Raw genomic sequence first — 27612 nt, forward strand, 5'->3', positions numbered from 1 at the left:
TGAAAAGAACTTTAATTGATTCATCATAAAGGCATTGAGCAAAATAATGTTAATAAAATTTTTTAAAATAAAATATTTAAGACAATTTTTAAACACAGCAGTGCAGAAAATAGCATTAAAATGTTTGTAAAATTACACACATTTTAACACTTCCACAGTCTTTGTGGAACCCAGGCTTTTAAATTTTTGAACCATTAAAGGCAAATAAAAGAATGTAGAGGAACAGATTCTACATAGAATTACAACCTGGACACTACTTCCCTAGAGTCTTATTGCCAGAGAGAAGTTATGACGTGAGTTTTTTAGAATAAAAAAAAAAAAACCTGAATAATTCTTTGCTTTTCAAAGTAAGTATCCAAGAATTATACCAGAAAAATGTGTGCCTATTTAGGTGTATTTACATAATGTCATCATGATCTGTGGCCCATCAGCCTAGATATATTTATTTACTAACCTTGGTTCTGTTAGTATACATTTAAAATGTAATCATATGAATCATCTAATCCAACTGGGTATCCATTTTGTTAGACATCAATCACCAGCAGTAAGTTCACTAAAGAAAAGTAATACAATTAGCATTTTCAAACACCAAAAATTAATGAAATGACAATAGTGCAATTACTAAGTTTAATTAAATCTGATGACAAGTGTGTTTTGATTAATGATTTTTAAAAAGATAAAAATATTAAGCTCTAGAATTCTGTTCTATACAAAAGGATATGGAAATCTTATGCTTTATCATCTTTCCCTGGTACAAATTAGAAACTCAAAATACTTTAAATATACTCAAACTGAGTTGCTACAGCCAAGTGCCTATAAAGTGAGAATTTTGTGTACGAATTCAGGAATTACCTTTTAAAAAATGGGGATGGAAATTATTTGCTTGTCTTTAAATTTTCCTCTTTGCTTCTGATCAGGCATGAGCTAATTCTGGCCCCAAAGTGTGCTTTATAAATAAGTGGTCACATTTCTGTGGAAAACCACCTTGCTTTGTCAATGTTCTTACATAGAAGGCAAGTATTTTCCAGCTATAGCTACTAAGTTTCATAATTAAGGATTCAGAGTGCTAGTCAGTATACATCATCCAAAGACTTTTCCTTTCTTTGTATCCCTAGATAATTTTCAATGAATTTACCCCTGACTTTTCAATTCATAAGGAACAAAACTGAGGCAGGTTTCTGTATATGTGTGTGTGTCTTAGTATTTTTATTTTGATATTTGTTAAATAGTTTGTATTTTATGATAATGGGCTGTCTGAACTCATCCATATAGTAACTGTTCTATAGTTGAAATTGGCTTTAAGTATTAAAATTGTATACAAGGAAATTAGGGGTGTTGCAGTACTTGGTTGCAAATAACTTGCCATCTGGTGTTGGGTCAGAAAATGCTATTTCATTCGTGCTGAGAAAACAGCCAAACATGAAGCAATTCCTAAAAAAGAGAAAAAGATAATTTACCAATGGAAACAACTTAAAATTTTGATTAAACGTAAGCACAATTATATCAATATTTTAAAGCAATCCAATTAAAAAATTTCAATCTCTTTACGTATTCTTGATTAAAACCAACATTATTTTATTAAGTGGTAAAATGACTCAATGCCTTGCACTCTGCAGGTGGAAGTCTAATGATATCATTTCACAGATGAGAACACTAAGGCCCAGAAAAAGTTCTGCTGAGAGGCAAAGGGAGCCACACCAACGATCCGGTTGACTCTAGGTGACCCGTGATAGTAAGCAACGAATATGAGACACTATTGCTAATTAAAAGCCACAGATAGTTATAACAACAAAAAAATAATTATTTTAACCAATAACTATATTCTTTTCAACTACATCACACACTCAGAGCTTTAAGAAGACAAAAACTAATCTGCATTTTGACTACAACTCTCCTTGATCCAGCTCAGCTAGGATTAAAAGAAAATGAAATAGCTGAAAGAATTCAACAAAACTGAGGGATAGTCTATGAAATAACTGGCCTGTACTCTTCAAATTCTTCAATGTCATGAAAGACAAAGAAAGGCTAAGAAACTGTTCCAGGTTAAGGAAGATGAACACTAAAGAGATATTATGACTAAATGCAATATGTAATCCCGAACAGGAAAAAAATGCTATGAAGGGCATTTGAGACAAATGACAAAATTGAAATATCGACTATACATTAGATAGCATAGCATTATATTGGGATATTAAATACCCCAAATTTGATATCTGATGTGTCCTTATATAAGAGAATATCCTTGTTATTAAGAAATACATACCAGGTTATATACTGGTATTCTCCATACCAAATTTATGTATCTCAACATAAAATATAGAAAATAGAGGCATTTCACAATTAACTATGAAATAAAATCTTTACAGACACCAGCTTCTCTCACTGCTGCCCTTTGTAAGGTATGGTGGGGGACTAGGATTGAGGCCTAGGGCTGCAGCCCTGCTGTGGTCTTGGTGTTCTTTCTTAAAAAGTGTATGGAACCCAAAGGCTAGAAGAGTGCTACTCAAAGTGGGGTCCTTGCTTTTGTCAAAGTGGAGTCGTTGGTTTGTAATCTGTTATCTTAAAGACAGAGGTTGAGAGAGTAAGTGTTGTGAAACTCATCTATCTAACCTAGATTAGGTAATTAACGAGCAAGAAAGAAGCAAACTCATTTGTCCCATTATTAACTGAGTACCAACATACAGTGTTAGTACAGAGTGTGCATACTGTAGCTTTAAAATGGAGAATTCATATACCAAAGACTCACCATTTAGAAATGCACAGTTCAGTGGTTTTAGTATATTCAAAAATTGCACAAAATTCAAGAACATTTCATCACCCAAAGAAACCCCGTAGCCATTAGCAGTCACTCTCCATTCACCCTTCCCTCAGTCCCTGGAAACTGCTAGTCTACTTTCTATCTATGCATCTGCCTATTCTGGATGTTTTCTATAAACACAATCATATAATAATATGGGGTATTTTGTGGGTGGCTTTTTTTAGTTAGCATAATATTTTCAAGGTTCATCCATGTAGTAGCGTGTATCAGAACTTCATTCCTTTTCGTGGCTGAATATCCTATTGTAGTATTGTATGGATATACCACATTGTGTTTATCCATTAATCATGAATTTGGTTGTTTACATTTTTTTTGGCTATTATGAATAATGCTGCTATGAACCTTCATGTATAAGTTTTTGTGTGGACAGATGCTTCCATTTCTCTTGAGTATACTTGTAGGAGCAGAATTGCTGGGTCATAGGGTAACAGTTTAATTTCTTGACAAACTGCCAGACTAGATTCCACAGCAGCTGTAGCATTTTACATTCCTACCAGCAGCATACAAGGATTAGTTTCCTCCACATCCTCACCAACACTTGTTATTTTCCCTTTGTTTTCGTTTAGTCATCCAAGTGGCTGTGAAGTGGCATCTCATGATGGTTTTGATTTGTGATTTCCTTTATAGCTAAGGATGTTGAGCATAGCTTCACATGCTTATCAGCCATTTGTATTTCTGCTTTGGAAGAAAATAGAATACCTTGAAATCCTTTGCCTGTTTTTAAATTGGGTTGTCTTTTTGTGTGTTGTAAGGGTTCTTTTATGTATGTTGGATATACTAGACTCTTATTAGATAAATGATTTGCAAATATTTTCTCTCATTCTGTGGGCTGTCTTGCTAATTTACGTTTACATTTAGTTACACTTGTGAGTTACAGTAAGTCTTTATTAATTACCTAGTCACACATGGTCAATAAACATGTACAATTTCTAAAATTCTTTTTTTTTAAATATTTATTTATTTATTTAGGCTGCCATTGGGTCTTAGTTGCAGCATGTGGGCTCTTCATTGAGGTGCGTGGGTTTTCTCTCTCTAGTTGTGGCGTTCGGGTTTTCTCTCTCTAGTTGTAGTGTGCAGGTTTTCTCTCTCTAGTTGTGATGCGCAGGCTCCAGAGCACATGAGCTCTGTAGTTTGCAGCACGTGGGCTCTCTAGTTGAGGCACATGAGCTCAATAGTTGTGGCACACAGGCTTAGCTGCCCCGTGGCACGTGGGATCTTAGTTCCCTGACCAGGGATCAAACCCACGTCCCCTGCATTGGAAGGCAGATTCTTTACCACTGGACCACCAGGGAAGTCCCTAAAATTCTTTTTTTTAAACTTATGTTTTGTTTTTATAGATTCATTTAAATGTAATTTTACATCTGTTGAATCTAATAAAAATTTAGGCTTTGATTTTTCCATTTGTTTGTTTCCTAGCAATTTATCTTTATTTCATTAATGTGTTGGTCTGTAACAAAATCCATTCTTTGACCACAGGTAGTTTGAAAAGCACTGGGCTAGAATGTTTCAGACTTGGAATGTTGTGCCCAAAACTGAGTATATCTAGTTTTTTGTTTTTTCAGTGCCAGCACTGCCTTAGCCTGACTTTGGTAGTATTTATATAGAAGTGCCTTACCAACATCATTCCCTTTGGCTCATGAGCCAGGAAAGGTTCTGGGAAAGCTAATCTGGGTCTAATCCATTTTATTTTATTTCTTACCTGAGAGTATCTACCAGTCGTCTTGCAATGCGCTTTCTTCTCTTCAGTCTGAAGACCCAGATTCTACTTATCCCACAGATTGCAGGTTCTGGTACATCTGAACATTGCCAAGCCCTATGACATTCTTTAGAGCTTGGGGATTCTGGACCAGTTGGTTCAGACAGGACACGGAAGGCCTGCAATGATACACAGAAGCATCTAGAGCTAACAATACAGCTGAGTTCACATTTCTTTTTAAAAACCATTCTTTAAACAAAATTTAAGTATCTAAAATTAATCTTATCCTACCTTCACAAAAATGTTAAAATTCTTTGCTATTTCTTGAATTCTTGCCCATTTATAGTCACACAATGCTTAAAAATTACTAGTGGTGTTGAGATATTCCCACATCCTAGTGTATTACACCATTGTGAAACTTTCTTGTGTTGATTTAAAAAAATTATAAAAGCCTCTTACTTCTAATAAAGTACATAAACTTCTCCCATTCTCTCCATCCTAAAATGTACATTTGATATTCTAAAAAACTAATAACACTAAAGAAGGTTTTTGCATATAAACTATGAAATTTGGTATTTAAATTTTTCTTTAAACTCCTTATTTTGAATAATTATAGATTCAGAGGAAGTTGACAAATAGTACAAAGAGGACATGTATCCTTCACCTAATTTCCCCCAATAGTTACATCTTCCATAACTATAGTACAACACCAAAAGCAAGAAATTAACATAGGTACAATGTGTGTGTACAGTTCCATGACAATTCATCATACCTGAATACTGAGTTAACCATCACCACAATCAAAATACAGAGCTACTGCATCATCACGAAGCTCTTCCTCTTGCTACCTCCTTATAATCACACCCATTTCCCTGCCCCCCACCATCCCTAAACCCTGGCAACCACAATCTGTTCTCTATCTCTAAAATTCTGATATTCTGAGGGTATCATACAAATGGACTCATACAGAATGTGACCCTTTGAGAATGGCTTTTTTTTTGAATTTTATTTATTTTTTTATACAGCAGGTTCTTATTAGTTATCTATTTTATACATATTAGTGTATATATGTCAAGCCCAATCTCCCAATTCATTCCACCCGCCACTTTCCCTGCTTGGTGTCCATACGTTTGTTCTCTACGTCTGTGTCTCTATTTCTGGAGAATGGCTCTTTTTCACTCAGAACAATGCCATTGATACTGGTCCAAGTTGTTGCATGTATCAACCGTTTGTTCCTTTTTATTGCTAAGTAATATTCCATTGTATGGATGTACCAGTTTGTTTAATCACTCACCTACTGAAGGACACTTTGGTTGTTTCCAGGTTTTGGCTATTACAAATAAAGCTGCTATAAACATTCAGGTGTGGGTTTTTGTGTAGACATAAGTTTTCATTTCCGGGATAAATGCCCAGGAGTATGATTGCTGGGTCATATGGTAAATGTATGATTAGTTTTTTAAGAAACTGCCAAACTTTTTCCAGAGTGGCTGTAACATTTTACATTCCCTCCAACAATATATGAGAAATCTAGTTTCCCTGCATCCACACCAGCATTTGCTATTGTCACTATTTTCTATTGTAGCTGTTCTGATAGGTGTATATTAAGTTTTAACTCCCACTGAGAAAACTTTGCTTCTGAAATGAGAATGAATAGAAGAGTATATGTATGAGTTAGTTGGCTATACAGATCTTCCTCAACTTATGGGATTACATCCCGGTAAATGTAGATTGTGGGCTTCCCTGGTGGCGCAGTGGTTAAGAATCCGCCTGCCAATGCAGAGGACACGAGTTCAAGCCCTGGTCCGGGAAGATCCCACATGCTGCGGGGCAACTATGCCCGTGCGCCACAACTACTGAGCCTGCACTCTAGAGCCCGTGAGCCACAACTACTGAAGCCTGTGCGTCTAGAGCCCATGCTCTGCAAAAAGACAAGCCAACACAATGAGAAGCCTGTGCACCGCAACAAAGAGTAGTCCCTGCTCGCCGCAACCAGAGAAAAGCCCACACACAGCAACGAAGACCCAACACAGACAAAAATAATTAAATAAATAAATTTATTTAAAAAAAGAAAAAGATCAAAGAAAGAAAAGGCCAAGTTGATCACTTTTACAGCCCATAGTACAAACCAACTGCTTTTCTCTCTCTACTGTCTGATAAACACACAAGAGACTATATATGTATGTGTGTGGGTGTGGGTGTGTGCATATATATATATACATATATATGTATATATATATATATGAGATGAAAAGCAGGAAAAAGGAAAATAAGAAAGATGGTAGAAAAGAGGGGAAAAAAGGGAAGGCACGTATGAAAAGGAGTAAGATACAAAGCTACAGTAATGAAGACAATATGGTACTGGCACAAAAACAGAAATATAGATCAATGAAACAGGATAGAAAGCCCAGAGATAAACCCACGCACCTATGGTCAACTAATCTTTGACAAAGGAGGCAAGGACATACAATGGAGAAAAGACAGTCTCTTCAATAAGTGGTGCTGGGAAAACTGGACAGCTACATGTAAAAGAATGAAATTAGAACACTCCCTAACACCATACACAAAAATAAACTCAAAATGGATTAAAGACCTAAATGTAAGACTGGACACTATAAAACTCTTAGAGAAAAACAAAGGAAGAACACTCTGACATAAATCACAGCAAGATCTTTTTTGACCCACCTCCTAGAGTAATGGAAGTAAAAACAAAAATAAACAAATGGGGCCTAATGAAACTTCAAAGCTTTTGCACAGCAAAGGAAACTATAAACAAGACAAAAAGACAACCCTCAGAATGGGAGAAAAAATTTGCAAATGAATCAACAGACAAAGCAGTAATCTCCAAAATATATAAACAGCTCATGTAGCTCAATATGAAAAAAACAAACAACCCAATTAAAAAATGGACAGAAGACCTAAATAGACATTTCTCCAAAGAAGACATACAGATGGCCAAGAGGCACATGAAAAGCTGCTCAACACCACTAATTATTAGAGAAATGCAAATCAAAACTACAATGAGGTATCACCTCATACCAGTTAGAATGGGCATCATCAGAAAATGTACGAACAACAAATGCTGGAAAGGGTGTGGAGAAAAGGGAACCCTCTTGCACTGTTGGTGGGAATGTAAATTGATACAGCCACTATGGAGAACAGTGTGGAGGTTCCTTAAAAAACTAAAAACAGAACTACCACATGACCCAGCAATCCCACTACTGGGCGTATACCCAGAGAAAACCATAATTCAAAAAGACACATGCACCCCAATGTCCACTGCAGCACTATTTACAACAGCCAGGTCATGGAAGCAACCTAAATGCCCATCGACAGACGAATGGATAAAGAAGATGTGGTACATATATACAATGGAATATTACTCAGCCATAAAAGGGAACGAAATTGGGTCATTTGTAGAGACGTGGATGGACCTAGAGGCTGTCATACAGAGTGCAGTAAGTCAGAAAGAGAAAAATATCGTTTATTAACGCATATATGTGAAATCTAGAAAAATGATACAGATGAACTGGTTTGCAAGGCAGAAAGAGAGATACAGATGTAGAGAACAAACGTATGGACACCAAGGGGGGAAAGCGGGGGTGGGGGGAGGTTGGTGGTGTGATGAATTGGGAGATTGGGATTGACGTATATACACTAATATGTATAAAACAGATAACTAATAAGAACCTGTTGTATAAAAAAAATAAATAAAATTCAAATAATAGAATAAAATGAAAAGGACTAAGAGCATCATTTCAAGATGTACTGAGACAGATAAGTATTTTTAAAAGGAAGGAGACATAAGTGTGGGACGTTATAAAGTCAGGTTTAAAGAACACATTTGAACTATAAGTCTTCCTAGCTAAAGATTACCCTGTAAGCTCCTTGAAAGGCAAAAACTATGTATCTCTATTGTAGAACAAGGGTTGGTAACTTTTCTGTATGGGTTCAAATTGTAAATACTTTAGGCTCTTTGGGCCATGTGGTCTCTTTTGCACCGACTCAACCCTGCCTTTGTAGCACAAAAGCAACCACAGATTAATATGGAAATGAATGAGCATGGTTGTGTGTCAATAAAACTTTACAAAAACAGGTGGAGGGCCACACTTGGCCCATGGGATATTGTTTGCTCCTCTGCTAGAACACTGCTAATTAGTATCCAAAGTAGATTCTAATTAAGGCACAAGTAAGGACTATTTTGGCAAATATATTAACCTGCAGTAGGCCACATGTTCAATAACTGAGCTTATTTAAAATACTATACTTTATAGTCCAGGTATATAAAAGACAACATGAACTTAAGACTCACTTATCCTGCTTATATAAGGCAAAATACCAGATATAATAGAAAAACATGACTTCAATTATCTATACGGTCAAGGATATTTTAAGAAGGAAAAATAAATTAATGGTAGCATTCTTAAATGCTTGAGACTTCTCCCAACTACTTAATTTTGCTCACAAATTATACCAGCAATTTATTAGACATATACGATACCTGTTTGATGGGCTCTGCAATTAAACACCCAACTACTTTCTTTTCATCAGAAATAAAGAGAAAAGTTTTGGTTTTGTTTGGACATCTGGGAACAACTTGCTGGAAGCCCAATTCATAATCGACAAGTTCTTGGACATCTTCGACCTAATGATGTTAAAAACCAAAAGATGTGAATTTGTTTTAAAAAGTATAATAGAAAATATACATATTTATATACACAAAAAGTATGATTACCATCAGTTTTGCCTCTTTTATCTCTACTTCCTAAATTTACACAATCCCAAAATTATTTCACTATTGATGCGTGTTTCTACCACTTTGGAAACAGGGTTTTAAGAAACTATTTTAAAGATTGCTTACAGCAGACAGAAATTCAGACCCTTGGGAGGGATAAGGAGTAGGACAATTTTATTTCAGCTTTATTCATTGTTCACTGGGGCTAAACATCCAGCTCAAGAAACAAACGCAACACCAACATAAGAATTAGACTCTGGAGCCATTAATTTCTCAATATTAAAAAAGTTTAGTTTCTCTCTCACAAATTGAAGATGTAGGTAAAAGATAAGCTATAGAGCCTTATCTGTTTTCTTTAATCTCTCCACCTGACACTCCTTTGTCTTGTAACTGTAAGTTTAATTTTGTATGACGTACTATGAAAGTCTTCCTTACAACTGTACCAAAGTACAGCGGATTATCTATAAGCAAAGGTATTTTACAGTTCAGCATAGGTTGATTTCTTGGTAGAGAATGGGGAGAGTAGGAGGAAAACAAAGATTGAGAAAGTAACACTATAAATCAACTACACTTCAATTAAAAAAAGAAAAGAAAAACTAATGTTCCACACCTTTCTGATAGCATAACTCGGATCATGTGACAGGACCAACACAATTTTCCCATCCCAAAATTCTGCTACGACACGTTCTTTTTTCCAGCCCTGCCAAAGGAAAAAAAAAGTCAGTTTAATCTGAAGAGGAAAAAAAATTAAATAATATGGTCTGGAGAGAACAAAAAGATGGACAATGAATGACATAAAAAAGATAAAACCCAACTACAGGAATGTGGTAAGGGAAATAAAAGATGCCTAAAACAAAGTGTCTGCCCTCCAGGGGCTGACACCCTATCAGGAGACATGTAAACAATCTATTAAAATAAGTTGAAGTCAAATAAGAGCCCTTCATAGGAATATAGAGAAAAAACAATGAATTATCAGGGGTGTGAAGGTGGGGGAGGGGTGGGGTAAGCAGAGGGGTTTTTTTTTGGGTCGCACCAGCGGCAAGTGGGGTCTTAGTTCCCTGATCAGGGATCGAACCTGCACCCCCTGCCCTGGCAGCGCAGAGTCTTAACTGCTCGACTGCCAGGGAAGTCACCAAGCAGAGTTTTAATAAATAAGGCTAAAAATATTATGAAGGCATGAACTACAGCAATAAAAATAGGGGGAAAAGGGAGTGCATTTGAGTAGCAGGTGTAGTCATAAAGATAAGGCCAACAATAGGATGTATTTGGAGTAGGAGGGTGCTTGATGAAGAGGTGGGACCTCTCTTCTCAGTAAAGAAAAAGCCTGGAGAAGTCGTAGAAAAGCCGTTTTTCTAAGGTTATCTATAAAGAAGAAACTAAAGTTAGGAAAGGAGAAACTCCTCAAGTCTTTGAGTTTTGCATCTTGACTGCTTAGCTCTGAAAGCTAGAGGTAAGGATGCAGGGTGTTCACTCAACCTAGAACAATAGCTTCTCTTATATTAGGACAGGAGGTTTGAAGTGGCATTTTTATTAAAACTTAACTTTTAAATACCATCAGTCTCAAATATTAAGGACAACAAAATTGCAGATGATGAAATATTTTTGGACACATAGATCTTTCCATATTTAGGCAAAAGAGATGTAAAAGCAGCTTCACTCTTTAGAACAAATGGAACCGACTATTTTTTTTTTACTTACTGCGTATTTGATTCCCTCCAGGAATCTGTGGTGGTGCTGAACATGCTGCAGCTCATCCTCGGGGCTGGAAGCAGTGTAGATCATGCCACAAGACCTACACATGGTGGCTCCAAAGTGTTTCTGACCAGCGTCCTACAATTGGAAGAGAAAAAAAGAAGCCTATCTAAACACATCACAGTTAGCTCTACATTTAGTTCAGGTAAATTTGTCCATTCATTCAAATTTGTCCTCATTTTTTTTTTTATGCTGGCACAGGTGAAATACTAAGTGAAAGTCTGGTTACTCTATCTTCTCTCTCCACATAAACAAAATGGAATGAGAAGAGCCCTAAACATGCAATAGTGATGAAAGAAGTGAAACTGCCTCTTTGGACAGTGGGAAAAAAAATCAAGATTCTTTAGCTGGACCCATAGTTCTAGGAAGCAATAAGATTAAACCATAAATATTATAGCTAAGATGAACAATGGAACTTCCTTATTAAGCCCTTATACGAGAGGTCTAAAAAAGCCTCATTTCAAAGAGGCAGGGCAGAAATTTCAGGACTTACACATTCATTATATAGTATTTTTTCCTTAAGTGGTTAGGAGTCTGAAAAGTCTTTTCCCCAAGAGTTGATAAAAAATAAGTATAATACATAGTAAAAGTTCAGGAAAAGCGCAGATAAATTAATGAATATAGAGAATTCAGGGATATTCAATGTCAAGGCTTATTAATTCCCATTCTATCTCATAAGGCATTGCTTAATGCTACTGAAAAATACCAAATTTTGAATTGTCTATATAGGCGTTTGCAAACTTTCTACCAAGGGCCAGAAAGTAAACATTTTAGGCTTTGCAGGACACACATATTCTTTTTTTCCAACCCTTTAAAAATGTAAAAGCCATTTTTAGCTCATAGGCCATGGTCCAGATTTGGCCCACAGCCATAGTCTGCCAAACCCAGGTCTAATGCAATGTTGCTATTCTCATTAAGTCTTTTATAGATCAACAATAATTTTCCTTATCCAGAGGCAACTCATTCATCAGCATTCTACTAAGTTGCTAGGACTGCCCAACACCATCAGTTCAAAAATGTACTTGACTAGCTTTAAATGCTGCCACTACAGCAAAGGTAGCATTTACAAACTCAGAATATCTATAACCCCCAGTAACTATGCTTAGACAACACATCAGACTTCAGGTTCTATATGTGAGAGCCATGTACAGGAGGAGTTTTGTTTTAAATTTACTCACAATGACGAGCTGGTCCTTTGTTTCTTTATTTGCATCTCTGGTATTAGTATTTTTCTGTATATTGATTTGTTTCAAGAAGTTAGTAGATGTGACGGATCCCACAGAAGACTGTTCTTCAACTAGAGATCTTGAAGTAGAAAGTATTATTTAATAATTTAAAAATATTTGACAAATTATAATGAAAAGACATGTATATAACATTTGCAGAGGACTTTGCAATTTTTAGGGCTTTCTATCGACATAACTTGATAAAAGTAATAGGGCTATAAACAATGAGAAACCTGAGGCCCACTCAGACAGGATCGGTAAACTACTCAAAGTAAAGTAACTAATGAAGAATGGCAGAAAGACTCAAATCCCTGTCTTCTAACTCCACGTCCAAGGGATTTCATCTACAGTATCAGCTACATATATGCAGGATTTCTTTGTAAGTCGATGTCACCCTTAAAATTTAATCTTTTCTTGCTTTATCAAACCTTAGGACAATATTTACCCATGTAGGCATAAAGAAACTCCTGGAATACCACAGCAGATAAGTAGACTCTAATACTGAATCTCACAGACCCACACGAAGTCAGTCACCAGCACATTATGATCCAACAACTTTTTACTGGGGCAGTGAGTGAGGCTAATACACTCGCTAGTCCGCATGCCTAAAGCAGCACCCTACTATTCTCAAATTCTTAGAGAAAAAAAAAATTGGCTGGATAGATGTTGTTGAGGCAACCTTTTCGCATTAGGAGAGAACGCTGGGACTGGCTTATAGAGATTGCAAACAGGAGCCCTTCGGCCAAAACCAGCTAGCAAATGTTTTGATCAACTTGCACAGAGTTTAAAACTTTGGATTAGCTACCAATATTTTAAAATCTAGAGATTCCACTTAAAAATGTGTATTTCCAACATTGCAAAAACACTGTAAGATCATTAGACCTCTGTTTCTTCGAAGAATCTACTAGTTGGAGCTACACAGCACATGCTCTTTTAGGTGGGGCATGCTTCTCCAGTTGGCTCCAGTCTCTGCCCAGCCTGGCTGGCTCTGTAGGCACTGAGTTTGTAACCCTTGCCTTATAATGAAATGACCTTTTTCCAAGGATCAAAGAAATAGAATCTCTAGAGAGTAGAGGCAAGGGAAAAACCAAGTACCCAAAGCAAGGGGTTCAAACAGAAACTGATACTGACAAATGAAAAAACACTGGAAAAAAAACCCTGTCTAAAGCTTTATGCTAACCCAAGGTGTCTTGCTAGCATCTGACTAGAAAATGGCTTTCAAACTGACTTGACAAACCTATGGTGAGAAATATATTTCACATCATGACCAATACAGATACATATATATAACTGGAAAAAAAAAGGATTCACTAAATACACTTACTACGTGAGAGATGCATTACTCCATTTAAAAAAAATGCTAGATGTGATGCCCTTAAACTGATTTGATAAACTACTAATGCCTGTAATATAAAAAACACTTGTCTAGGTCGCTGACCCCCTCCACCCCTTATACAACGTTTGCTAAGTACCACAGCTCTTGCCATCTCTGCATGCATGACCGCAATCTCTTTACTTCTATCCTAGCAATTTTAGCAGTTTATTATACATATTTGTTTAAATGCCTGTCCTCTTCTAACCATAACTTCCTTGATAGCAGGACCATGTGTTATTTACCTTCACATCTCTAAAACTCGGTGTAGTTCAGTACCACATGGTACTCTATAAATGTTTGCCAAACGTGAGACTACAAATCCAAAGAATCTGTAAACTACCTAAAGTAAAACTCATAGATTAAACCACAAGAAATTGATGATATCTGATTTTTTAGGTCCTACATAATGAGCAAATTTCAAATGATTCAACCAACAGTCTCCTAATATCTCCTTATGCTAGGTTAAATTAGTTTATATGCTGTTATTAGCTAATTGTGGTAGGTTTCAATCCTCAATAAATAGTCATGAAAGAAGACAGATGAGAAAAGGGAAGGGTGAAAAAAACTAGGAATATGGCCTTTGAAGGGGAAAAGTTGCCCAACCAACCCAATCTCCAAGGCAATTTAGGGTAAGATGCCCTAAGAGTAGGAGAACTTACCTAGGAAGTACCTTGCTCAATACCTTTAGTTGTTTATCATCAAACAGGGAGAAAAGAACCAAAGCTGCTTAGCAAGATGAGACGTTCAGACTATAAGAAACTTCTTTTTCAGAGTTTTTCCACTTATGCTCACATGTACCCATGCCTCCTGCACTTCCAGTTTTAGTTTTGACCAGGATAGTGGTAGCTTCAGCTGGGATTTATAACAGCATTAAGCTGCTGCAAGTTACTTACTCCTCTGGCCAGAGTCTCCTCATCTATAAGATGGGGTAATGATGGTATCTACACCATGAGGTTGTAAGCGCCCATTAAACATGAACTATTATCAATATGTTGTCACACAGGGGAGGCAATACAGCCTAATGGGCTTTGGTTAAAATATGGATTCTAGTCCTGGCTCTGCCAACTATAATAGCTGTGCAACTGTGGCTGAATTACAAACAGTTTTCTCAGCTGAAAATGGTAATAATAGCATCAACCTTCTAGGTTGTTGTGGGGATAAGTGAAATAATGGATATAAACTACTTATTATGGGTCAGGTACTATATAAAAACGTAGCAATTATTACTATTCAAGTCCACAAAGGTCTTTTCCTTCTCTCAACTCTTCAAGTTTTTATGAAGTTTCTATGAGAGGATCTGATTTCATCTCCTATTCTCAATATCTCTTTAATGGGGAAGAAAAACAATGTTCTCCAAATTAAATAGTGTAAGAAAGAAAAAGAGACCCAGTGGACTCACAATTAAACCTTGAACATTAAAATAAGAGTGACACTTACCTTTTTGTGTTGACTGAAGACACGGTGAAGATGGGATAGACAAGGGTCTCAGGAGAAACTTGTAAGCAAAAAGGTGACAATAATTTGTATCACAGAATAAACTTAAAGCTTTAAAGCGTAAGAGTATAAAGGTTAATAAGACCAAAATACTCACATTACTTGATTTCAAGACTTAACAGTAATCAGGACAGTATGGTATTGACAAAGGGATAGACAAATAGATCAATGGAACAAAACAGAGAGCCCGGAAACACCCACGCAGATACAGTCAACTGATTTTTGACAAAGAGACATAAGTTAATTCAATGGAGAAAAGACAGTCATCAAATGGTGCTGGAACAATTTGACATCCACATGCAAAAAAATGACAACACTGGGGCTTCCCTGGTGGCGCAGTGGTTGGGAATCCGCCTGCCAATGCAGGGGACATGGGTTCGAGCCCTGGTCTGGGAAGATCCCACATGCTGCGGAGCAACTAAGCCCGTGTGCCACAATTACTGAGCCTGCGCGTCTGGAGCCTGTGCTCCGCAACAAGAGAGGCCACAATAGTGAGAGGCCCGTGCACCGCGATGAAGAGTGGCCCCCGCTCGCCACAACTAGAGAAAGCCCTCGCACAGAAACGAAGACCCAACACAGGCAAAAATAAAATTAATTAATTAATAATTTTTTAAAAAGCGAATAAAAGAGGAGAAATGTAATTTCTAAAAAAAAAAAAAAAAGACAACACTCACATAAAAATTAACTCAAAACGGATCACAGATCTAAATGCAAAATGTAGAACTATAAAACTTCTAGAAGAAAAATCCACATGAACTTGGGTTTGGTAATAATTTTTTACATACAATACCAAAAGCACAATACATGAAAGAAAAATTAAATGAGTTAGACTTTATCAAATTTAAGTGTTTTGCTCTGCAAAAACTGTTAAAAGAATAAAAAGACAAGCCACAGACTAGGGAGTAAATACTTTCAATCATATTTCTGATCAAAGATTTGTATCCAGAATATAAAAAGAACTCTTAAAACTCAATAATAATTTTAAAAAGTCCAATTAAAAATGGGCAAGGGTTTTCCCTGGTGGCGCAGTGGTTGAGAATCTGCCTGCCAATGCAGGGGACACGGGTTCGAGCCCTGGTCTGGGAGGATCCCACATGCCGCGGAGCAACCGGGCCCGTGAGCCACAACTGCTGAGCCTGCGCGTCTGGAGCCTGTGCTCCACAACAAGAGAGGCCACGATAGTGAGAGGCCCACGCACTGCGATGAAGAGTGGCCCCCGCTCGCCGCAACTAGAGAAAGCCCTCGCACGGAAACGAAGACCCAACACAGCCAAATATAAATAAATAAATTAATTAAAAAAAAAAAATGGGCAAAAGATCTGAACAGACCCTTCTCCAAAGACATACAGATGGCAAATAAACACATGAAAAGATGTTCTGCATCATTTGTCATTAGGGAAATGCAGATTAAAAGCACAATGAGCTATTACTACACACCTATTAGAATGGCTAACATCCAAAAAACTGACAATAACAAATGCTGGAGGGAATGGGGAGTAACAGGAACTCCCATTCATTGCAGGTGGGAATGCAAAATGGCACAGTTGCTATGGAACATTTTGGCAGTTTTTTTTATAATGTTTAACATAGATTTGCCACATAACCCAGCAATCATGCTTGTAGGTGTTAACCCAAGTGTTATGAAATCTTATGTCCACAGAATAACATGTACACAAATGTTTATAGCAGCTTTATTCATAATTGCTAAAAACTGAAAGCTACCAAGATGTCCTTTAATGGAGGAATGGATAAACAGACTATGTATGGTAATTCCATAGTTCAGCAGAAAAAAGGGAATGAACTATTAATATATGCAACAACACACATGAATCTTAAACGCATTTTACTAAGTGAAAGAAGTCAGACCCAAAAGTCTACCTATTGCACGACTGCATTTGTGTGACATTTTTACCGGAAAAGGTAAAACCATGGGGACAGAAAACAGATTAACGGTTGCCAGGGGGATGAAGAAGGGTAGAATAGGTGACTACAAAGGATACACACAAGGGAAATTTTAGGATGAGAGTCCTGTTCTGTAGGGTACTGGAGGGGTTGATTCATGGCTCTATGCACTTGCAAAATCCATAGAATTATATATAACAGAGAGTAAAATTGAATGTATGTATTAAAAAAAAAATCAACCATGATGTTGAGGGATCCCAAGATGGAATGCAGACTGTGACAAATGAATCTAACTGCATTAGAACTGCATGGAGAACTGCACTGAAGGAGACAGTGGAAGAAAGGAAAGATGACCTAAGTAATTTTACAAAACAACATTCTGACTAGAAATTGGAAGGCTAAAGACAAAAGGACTGTACTTAAATGGTACACGCTGGTAAATGTGTTTCCCACAGGAGTATGAATTAATTCTGAAACTGTGTTGCAGGTATATTGGGCCGGAACTTAATTACGTAGGTGCACAGTGGCTGGGAGGAGCCAGGTTCTCACTATCTGAGAGAAGTTACAGATAAGCACAAAAGGAAGGGATGGATAAACCCTGTGGGACTGGATTAGTCGGAGACATCAAGTTTGAACTTATGTTTCATTAGCATATGTACAGATGGAGAGATGCACAAACAATTATAGATGTGTGCATATACATGGATTAGGATACATACATATATTGATATTTTCTAGCTCTGTCTGCTGAGAGGGCCTAGGAGCCACGACACTCCAGTAGCAACAAGCACACCAAGTCCAGAACTTGGTTTCTAAATTATATTCCCCAGCAGAAGGAACTAGGGTTCCTTGGAGAAGTGGCCGAGTCTAGGACTGCGTCAAAGCAAACGCAAGGATGAGCCGGGAGCATCTTGTAGTGACAGAAAGTAAGAAGGAAGTGCTCAAAAAGCAAAAGAAGGGGACAGGTCAAAGAGAACTGACCTGAAAATATCTCCCAATGGTCAAAGCTGGAACAATATGAGCAACAGAATATATAAATAATGTAGTATTAAATTTTAACCCAAAATATAAAATATTCATGAGTGCATACTGATGAATATCCAGGAGTCCATTTATTTATTTAAAGATTGAATAAATAGGGACTCCCCAGGTAGTCCAATGGTAAAGAATCCATCTTCCAATGCAGGGGATAAGGGTTCAATCCCTGGTCGAGGAGCTAAGATCCCACATGCCGCGGGGCAACTAAGCCTGCACGCCGCAACTACTGAGCCTGTGTGCCTCAATTAGAGACTGCATGCCAGAAACTACAGAGCCCACACACTCTGGAGCCTGTGCGCCACAACTAGAGAGACAAAACCCACACACCACAACTAGAGAGAAGCCCGCACGCCACAACAAAGAGCCCGTGCACTGCAGCAAGAGATTCTACATGCTGCGATGAAGATCCCCCGTGCCATAACTAAGGCGCGATGCAGCCAAAAAAATAAAATAAAGACAACTCTTCCTTACAGAAGGAATCCAAATTGGGCTTCCCTGGTGGCGCAGTGGTTAAGAATCCACCTGCCAATGCACGGGGACACGGGTTCGAGCCCTGGTCCAGGAAGATCCCACATGCTGCAGAGCAACTAAGCCTGTGCACCACAACTACTGAGCCTGCGCACTAGAGCCCGCGAGCCACAACTACTGAGGCTGCGTGCCACAACTACTGAAGCCCACGCGCCTAGAGCCCATGCTCTGCAACAAGAGAAGCCGCCGCAATGAGGAGCCCGTGCACTGCAATGAAGAGCAGCCCCTGCTCGCCACAGCTAGAGAAAGCCCAAGCACAGCAACGAAGACCCAATGCAGCCATAAATAAATAAATAAAACTAAATCTAGAAAAAAATAAAAAATAAAGGATTATTTTTAAAAATAAAATAAGGGAACATTGTTTAAAAACAAAAAAAAAGAAGGAATCGAAATAATATATGAAAAATCTTCCTCTCTAGGAGATGAAACTTAATCCCCACCCCTCCCTGAAAGGGCAGGCCAGACTTAGTGACTTACTTCCAAAGAACAGAGTTTGGGAAAGGAAAAAGGGTAACTTTTACAGTGGAGAAATAGGGCAAACCTGACCTTCACCAAGTGACAGAGGTTAACATCATCTGTAATGTCATGTGGACATCAGCACCCAATACGATGTGGTGAGAAGGGCAGTTCACCCCAGTGGCATTCTTCCCCCAAACCCATAACCCCAGTCTAATGATGAGGAAAACATCAGACAAACCCAGGTTCAGGAACATCCAGATAAGATATCTGGCCAGGACTCCTTAAGAATGTCAAGGTCATGAAAAACATGGAAACAAAGAAAAGACTGAGAAAATATCACAGACCAGAGGAGACTAGGGAGACATGACAGCTAAATGCAATATGATCCCCAGGGTGGATCCTAGAACAGGAAGGGGACATTAATGGAAAAATTGATCAAATCCAAATACAGTCTAGAGCTTAGTTAATAGGAACATACCAATGATCTAAGTTTCTTAGTTTTGACAAAGGTACCACAGTAATTTAAGATGCTAACAAAGGGGGAAAGAGGGTAATAAAGGAACTCTCTGTATTATCTTTACAACTTTTCTGTAAATCTAAAATTACTACAAAATAAAAAGCTTATTAAAAAAAAGAAAAAAGGTGTGAGTTCCCTGGTGGTTAGGACTCGGAGCTTTCACTGCCCAGGTGTAACCCCTGGTCCAGGAACTGAGAGCCCACAAGCCGCATGGCATGGCCAAAAAAAAAAAAAAAAAGTAAAAGAAAGAAAAAAGTTAAATAGTAGTTGATTAGAGAAAAATAGTACATTGAAAGTATGCTATTTAGTAAAAGAGCAAACTTTTAACTTTGCACTGAAAAATAATTAGAGCTCATTCTCTAGAAACAAGGCCAAGACAGTTGAGAATCTGACCTGCTATGGATAAGTTACTTAACCTTAAGTCTGTCTCCTCATCTGTAAAATGGGCATACAAACTTACTTCCTAGGGTTGTTGTAAGAATTAAATGATAAATTAGTTATTAAGTAATAAGGTTTTATCATTTGTTTACTACCTTTATGAATTTTGCCATATGCTTGTACCATCTGTTCTTTTGTTTGTTTGTTTGGTCACGCAGAGTGGCATGCAGAATCTTAGTTCCCCAACCAGAGATCGAACCTGTGCCCCCTGCAGTGGAAGCACGGAGTCTTAACCACTGGACCCGCCAGGGAAGTCCCTTGTACCATCTGTATTATATTTTATTTATTAAATATTTTTCCTTAAATGGACTTAGTGTACTAAAATAAGTTTATTTTTAAAGAAAATTTTATAACTATTGTAAATGAAAAGCCGTTATTATTTTTCTGCTACATGTTCTGTCATATCAGGGATAGCACAACCCATGGAAAACACAAAGCATACTAAATATTTAGCACTGCCTGGTACATATTCAGCAGCTCATAAGTACTAGCTATTAACAGTATATCTCAGAATAACCATTATGAATCATCATTCTGTATATCCTTATGTCATTAGATCCTCTTAAGGGCTATTTTGCTTTTAGTTTTATCTTTGTTTTCTTCCTGTGAGCTACAGTTTCTCACTATAGTCTGCATATCTACTTCTAGAATTTTAATTTATTTCCAAATTTATAGATATAATGAACAAGTTAAAGTTACAAAGAATCTGGCTGGTAAGTAGAATGTTAATCAACCTCTTTATATATTCATAGTTTAGTAAATACTGTTTAAGTGAACAGTGACACCATAAGTTAATAATAGGATTTCAGGACTAAGAGAAATTTAAAAATTAAGACTAACCCCTTACTTTAGAGATCTCTTCCCTAGATCACACAGTTAATTAGTGGCAGACCTAGACAAAACCCCAAGGTTCCTGATGCCCAGTTCAGTGCCCTTTAATGGCCTTTTAAATTCTGCTTACAACTGGGCTTTGATCATAGATATATAACAAATTGTTTTCACTCCCTCCTATTATTTGGGGTAAAAGGTAGGTAGGGTATGTATGATAAGAACACCTGGCCCTAGGGAGCTTAAGTAACTTGGCCACATCTCACAGACCAATTAATCATCAGTATTTTGTCTTAAGTTCCAGCCTAAGGTCTCTTTGTCTCCTCCATAAAATGCACTGCACTGCTTATCATAGAAAACAGTGTTACCAAGATAAACACAAAGATACAGGTCACAGATACTGAATATTTAAAAAACCCAAAATATTATTGTATATAATTTAATATTGACATATGTAATGAAGCATTATTACAAGCAAATAAACTCATTTTGAGAAGAAAACTTTTCTCTTACTTACCAGCCTTGTTCTCACTGAAAGACTCCTCTGAAGAAAAACTCTTATTTTCATCGGTTTTACATTCCCTTGAAGAAATGACTCTATCTGATGCATCCTGAAAATAATGAATAAGTAAAATTAAGGAAACCTATAATTCTTAATCATTTTCTATTTAGTGAATGAATCCCAATAGATCTGCTTCTAAAACAGAGTATGTAGTTTATTATGAATTATATTTCATAATGACCTTAAATTCTCAATTTTCAGTCTATTTTAAGGAAAAGTCCCTTTATATCTACTAAACGTAATATTTTAAAAGACAGAGTGTGCATATTTAAGTCTATAATTTGTCATCCTGTCAAAAATGTATTATTTCCTGACAAAGATGACAGAATGAAGATTATAGAACATCCCTTCTACAAAAATGAATTGAACAACAACAAAAAAATTAGTGAAAACAGCAAAAATTTCCCCAGCAGCTGCCAAACTGAAAAGGAACAACCTTTTGTCACAAGCTTTAAAATCAGGGAGCCAAGGAAAGAAAAAGAACATTCTGGAGTAGTTGGAGAGGCTTCTAAACTCCCACTTTTTGGGCAGTAGCAGGGACTAACACTACTTGTTTGGTGAGACTCAGAATATATAGCTTGGGGGAAAAGGAAAAAACTTTTGATTAAAGAGGAACTCATTCAACATCATAACATCTCAGAAGAGGTGAGACAACCCATCAGTGTGCCACTTCTCAGGGGTCCATAAGGAGTTGGGGAAAGGTTAGCACCCTCTAATGAAAATAGGATTCACCCTCATCTAGCAGAGATGAATACTAGTAGTGGGTATTTAACAAAACCTTAGGTAGAGAACAGAGCCCAGTTCCACAAATTTAAGATGCACAAAAGCCCAGCTTCTCAAACTACTAAAAACTAGGCAGAACCCAAAACCTAACCCCTTAAAATGAAGCTCAGAAAAAAAAGTCAGAAGAGTATTGCAGAGAAATCATCATGTCACTGTAACAAGACTGTCTCTTCATTATCAAATGGATGTGGAGAATACTAATCAGGACCCCTCCCCTACACGCACTTTGCTTCATTGGATTGAGAATTAATCTTAGCTTGAGTTGTGCCCTAGATTTTTAAAAACTGAGTTATATTTATATACAGTGACATGCACAGATACAAAGTAGAGTTTGATGAATTTTTCATAAACTTATATATCATGTAACTCAAACCCAAAACCCCTATCAAGATACAGGGATTTTTTTGTTTTTTTTGGGTCAGAAATAAGATGAAGAATTAGTAGAATTGCTGTTATGGCTTAGGCAAGCAAGAACATGCTCCATTTAACAATATACTTGGCAATACTTGATAGAAATGCTTACAAGGGCAGCAGGTAAATGAAATTAGCAGCAAAACTGGACTGATCTAGATATGTATCCATACGTTGATTTAGTGGAAGGAAATGAAGAGCCCATACCTGTCAAATGGTAGCCTGATACTCTGTTCTGGGAGATTACTGCCATGCAGGAATGTGGGCTTAGCTTTGCCAGAGTTCAATTTTTCATGAAACACCAGAAATCTGTTACCTTACATTTAAAAAAAAATGCTGGCTCTAAACATTATGTAGGCCAAGCAAACATCCATGGGCTGGACTTGGTCCACTGGCCACCAATTATAATCTTTGCCATTGAGATCTGAAATGTAGGCGACTACAAGAGGTAGGAACTGGGGTTGAATTTGGGAGGAGGCAATGAGAACAATAAGAGGAGGTGAGGAGGGAAATGACTGCAGAGAGAGTTTGAATTGCTCAGCAGTATATGAGCCTCAGAGTGTATGTGAAAGCCTACAGCTGCAAGGGGTGTGATGAACATAAACAAGTCACCACAGACATGAAGTCGCCAAACTGGGAGCCCTTCTTAAGGCCTGTTGCCTCAACTACTTTCTGCACTTGGCTACATGGAAAAAAACCACCTTTCTCTCCCTACTGACAAGAGGTAACAATAGAAGGTATAGACCTGCACTGTCTATTATGGTAGCCACCAGCCACAAGCAGCTAATGAGAACTTGCTACACGGCTAGTCCCAATTGATACATGCTGCAAGTGGAAATAAACATGGATTTCAAGGACTTGGTACAAAAAAAAAAGAATGTAAAATATCTCATTAATAACTTTTTGTACTGATGACATAGAAATAGTAACATTTAAAATATATTGGGTTAAACTTTTTAGAAACTATCTTAATGTGGCCACTAGAAGATTTTAAATTACGTGTATTGGTATTCTATCAGACAGCACTAGTCTAGGCCGGCTGTGACAAATAGGAGCACAATCAAAAAAGCACAGAACGGCACCCATGAAAACATACTATGTAAAATAAACAAAAATCCAACTATACATTCACAGTGATCATCTCCAAGTAGTGGGATTACAGAAGATACATTTTTTTAAAAATTAATTAATTAATTTATTTATTTTTGGCTGTGTCGGGTCTTCGTTTCTGCACAAGGGCAATACATATTTTTTATATTCTCTGTATTCTCTAAATTTTCTAGAATAAGCTAGCACTTTAAATAACGAGCTGAAACAAACAAACAAAAATATGCTCATTCTCTGGAAATCTACTACATGAATTTTATTATTTCTACTTTCTAAAAACACTGACTACCAAGTAAAAGTTACGTTTCTCTGGACCACAGTCATGAGGGAACTTAATGAGATGTAAACCTTAATGCCAAGAAAATGTTGCTGGGCTTCCGTAAGCCAAAAAAGGGAGGAAAAGCCCATCTTTCTACCCTGTCTCTAAATTCTTTATAGTGATGATACTATTTGGCTTCATAAAAGCAGTCCTACAGACTGTAAAGAAAACAAAATTTTGGGCTTCCCTGGTGGCACAGTGGTTAAGAGTCTGCCTGCCAATGCAGGGGACACGCGTTTGAGCCCTGGTCTGGGAGGATCCCACATGCCGCGGGGCAACTAAGCCCGTGCGCCACAACTACTGAGCCTGCGCTCTAGAACCCGCGAGCCACAACTACTGAAGCCCACGCACCTAGAGCCCGTGCTCTACAAGAGAAGCCACCGCAATGAGAAGCCCGCGCACTGCAACGAAGAGTAGCCCCTGCTCACCGCAACTAGAGAAAGCCCACGTGCAGCAAGGAAGGCCCAACGCAGCCAAAAATAAAATAAATTTATAAAAAAAACAAAACAAATTTTGTTCAAAGTTACATATATAAATGTATACTGAAGCTCTGTTATATAACCAGCTTAGTTTTAAAAGTGATATATTTACATTTACCTTTATTAATTTCTCTTCATTTTTACTTCTTTCACTCAGCAGCTCAGTGTTCAGTTCTTTTTCTACTAATAAACACTTTGGCACTTGCCTTGTCTCAAAACTTCTTTCATTGACAGTTTCCACATCAGACTCTTCAATAACTTCTGATTTATTCTTTTGGGTGAGTCCCAGTAATGGCTTATCTTCCAGGGGCAATTTTCTCAGAGAGGGTTTTTTCCTACTAACAAAAAAAGCCGCTCCTCCCTGGAGGGTAACTTGTGGTTTGACCTTTTGGCTTAGAACACGAGGAGCATTCAGATTATTTTCAGCTGAGTAACAATTATTCTCTTTCTCCACAACTGGCTTATAGGCCACTCGATTTTGATTGGAATTTTTAGAATTCTTTGACACAGGCTTGATGCACTTATATCCTGGTTGACACTTAGCAGTTAAACTCTTCTGTGGTTTTTTGTTCATCTTCTTGGAGCAGGCTGGTTTTCCCTGCATTTTTTCTGTCACACTGGGATATGATCTATCTTCATTATTAGTTTTTAGACAAATGGATCTACTCTCTTTTATCAGCTTTCTCTCCAGTGGATTGAGGTACCACTTATCTTTGTTGTAAAAGGATATGGTAGACACAGCAGATTTAAATGGTGAACCTTGATTTGCAGATGGCAATCTATTTTTAGTCGTTTTGAGTGGACTTGAAATGAAATGGCCTTGTTGAGAGCAATGAATCTTTTCTTCATTTTTATCACTGCTTTGGCAAATGTGCTTTTCATTAGGTGATGGAAATATATTTTCAGTAAAGTCCGAAATTAATTTCTTTGATGAAATTTCTGATAATAGGCTATGAAAAGAAACAGTCCACTGATAAATATTGTTATTTTGCTTCCATTTCTATGTCAATTTACTGCTAAGCAATAAACAACTCTACCTGTAAGGCATATTAAAAATGCATCTTCTCCACCAAACATCCATCCATATACATTAGTAGTTTAACAGCAGAATTCTCAAATTCTGTCTTTACCAAACAAAGCATTTGACTATTTTTCAAAACTAAGATTCCAATGTTTGTGAAAACAAACACTGTTTACAAAGAAGCTTTGAGATGCATGTATATGTATATGTGTGTGTGTTTTAAAACCTATTTCTAAGTTTTGGCCATATACCTGCTATAATTTCCCTAAAATGATTAATTTTATGTAATAAACTGACCACTTAGGGCTGTTCTATAATATATATCTCTGGTACGACATACATAGAGTATAGAGCTTTACAGGATTGCTTACGGATGAGTATCTACTATATGCAAAACAGTATGTTAAATATTACATAAGAAAGCAGTAAGGAGCAAGGTAATAAAAGATCTGACCCACATTTCCAAGCCATAGGAAACAGCCCTTTCTCTGATTCCCTCCAAAGGCCTTAAAGAATTAATTATGAAAGCTTACAGTATTTCCAGACTAGAATTAGAATATAAAGTATTACTGTAGCCACAAGGAGTAGGTGAATGGAAGAATGGAAATATTTAGAGACAGAAGAGAGGAGATAAAAAATGCAAGATGGTGGATTTTTCTTTTTTTAACAGTTTCTACTCATAGGATGAGACTCACTTATCACAGTTCAAAGAATGCTGCTTCCTTTTCCTTGGAGTTAAAGTTGACATCTTCTTAACTGAACTCCTAAAGGCAACAGAACAATATAATAACCAAATTAATCCAATGTGTATAGAAATCACTAAATCAAAATTTTACTTTATAAGTCTGAAAGAGTTCTCAGATGGGTGACGGTCCATAAAGATCCAAAAAAGGGGGGGGTGGGTTTAAAAAGCAAATCACTTTAATAAAGGTTTAAACCACGAAGGTAAAAAAGAAAAAAAAGAAAAGGAAAAACACTACATCACAGTAGCAACTAATTCAGCAGGGACAGTACAATTTAATTAACTAATTAAGCAGGAATAGTACATGTTTCAAGCCGGAAAATGATCCTACCAAGGAGGAAGGATTTTACCCCATTTCAGGACACACTTTCCCCTCAATTAGCCTGATGAATCCATACCAAGTTTAATCACTTTATATTCTGGGCAGCTGTCCTTGCCATTGCCCTCACCCCTACCCCTCCCGCTGTTAGATGCTCTTGCCCTAGGCTTCCATTCCATCCTGCACCTCCTTGGTAATCGTTTAGCACATTTTCTTGTTGTTAGTTTGACTATTTTTCTCAACAGCCTGCATGTTCAAAGAAGGCAGAGACCGTCTCTAGCTTTTTCATCAGAAGCAAGAAAACGGGGAGGCATAATCCTCTCTCATTTTTCTAGTCGAGGAGCCGCTTGTTTCCTTATTTACAAAATACTCTGACCTCCTAAGGCTGCGGGTAAACACAATCACACATGTTAACTCTCGGGCAGATGGTATGTTGCTCAATAAGAGTTTTCCCTTCCCCTTCCTTCGGATCAAGTATATTAAAAAAAAAAAAAACACAAGCGTGACTTCAAACAAACAGAAAAACCTGGGTGTCTGGGAATTAGTGTCGAGCTGTGGCTTAAGGGAAGACCCTTCTGGGGCTGAATGAGGAAAGGTAGGAGAGAAAAGCGCCTCTGTCCCCAAACGCTGTCAGGGCAAAAAGACGAGAAAACTCTGCGTCAGAAAGATGGAAACCCGGTGACCTGAAGTGCGGACACCCGCTCGCTGGCTTCGGTCTCCAGCCGCGAACGCGCCAAGCACCGAGCACAAGCTCTTTTTCCTTGACATTCACCTCCACGTTCCACAGAACCTCCCGGTCTCCTGGCTCTTCCACCCCACGCCTCGACCCTCCGCAGGACTTACCTGCTCCTCGGACAGGCGACCTCTCCTCAGCAGAGCCACGGATCCCCACTGTATTCAAATTCTCGCGCGCCAGTCCAGGCGGAAGTAGGTGAGTTCCGATTGGCCGCTTCCCAGCGCTTCCAGGAGCTGGCTCGGTGATTGGTTGTGCACTAGCGTTTGCCCCGCCCACCCGAAAGGCGGTCTCCAAGATTCTCCCGCCCTTGCAAGGCTAAAAGCTCTCTTCT

The 27612-nt window shown here is 37.7% G+C and overlaps 1 protein-coding gene across 1 annotated transcript; it reads right to left on the minus strand.

Annotated features, from left to right (window-relative positions):
• Positions 1–27571, minus strand: ESCO2 (establishment of sister chromatid cohesion N-acetyltransferase 2). The gene is made up of 11 exons (XM_007192726.2): positions 27389–27571; positions 26180–26248; positions 24582–25413; positions 21320–21413; positions 15037–15094; positions 12177–12303; positions 10945–11076; positions 9857–9946; positions 9013–9156; positions 4518–4693; positions 1–1431 (listed from the first exon to the last, which is right to left on the minus strand). Exons 2-11 carry the CDS (start codon positions 26230–26232, stop codon positions 1299–1301), a joined length of 1839 nt encoding a protein of 612 aa, XP_007192788.1. The 5' UTR covers positions 26233–26248; positions 27389–27571; the 3' UTR covers positions 1–1298.
• Positions 27572–27612: the final 41 nt, after the last annotated feature.

This window comes from Balaenoptera acutorostrata, chromosome 6 (assembly GCF_949987535.1).
Source record: "Balaenoptera acutorostrata chromosome 6, mBalAcu1.1, whole genome shotgun sequence".
Classification (NCBI taxonomy): domain Eukaryota; kingdom Metazoa; phylum Chordata; class Mammalia; order Artiodactyla; family Balaenopteridae; genus Balaenoptera; species Balaenoptera acutorostrata.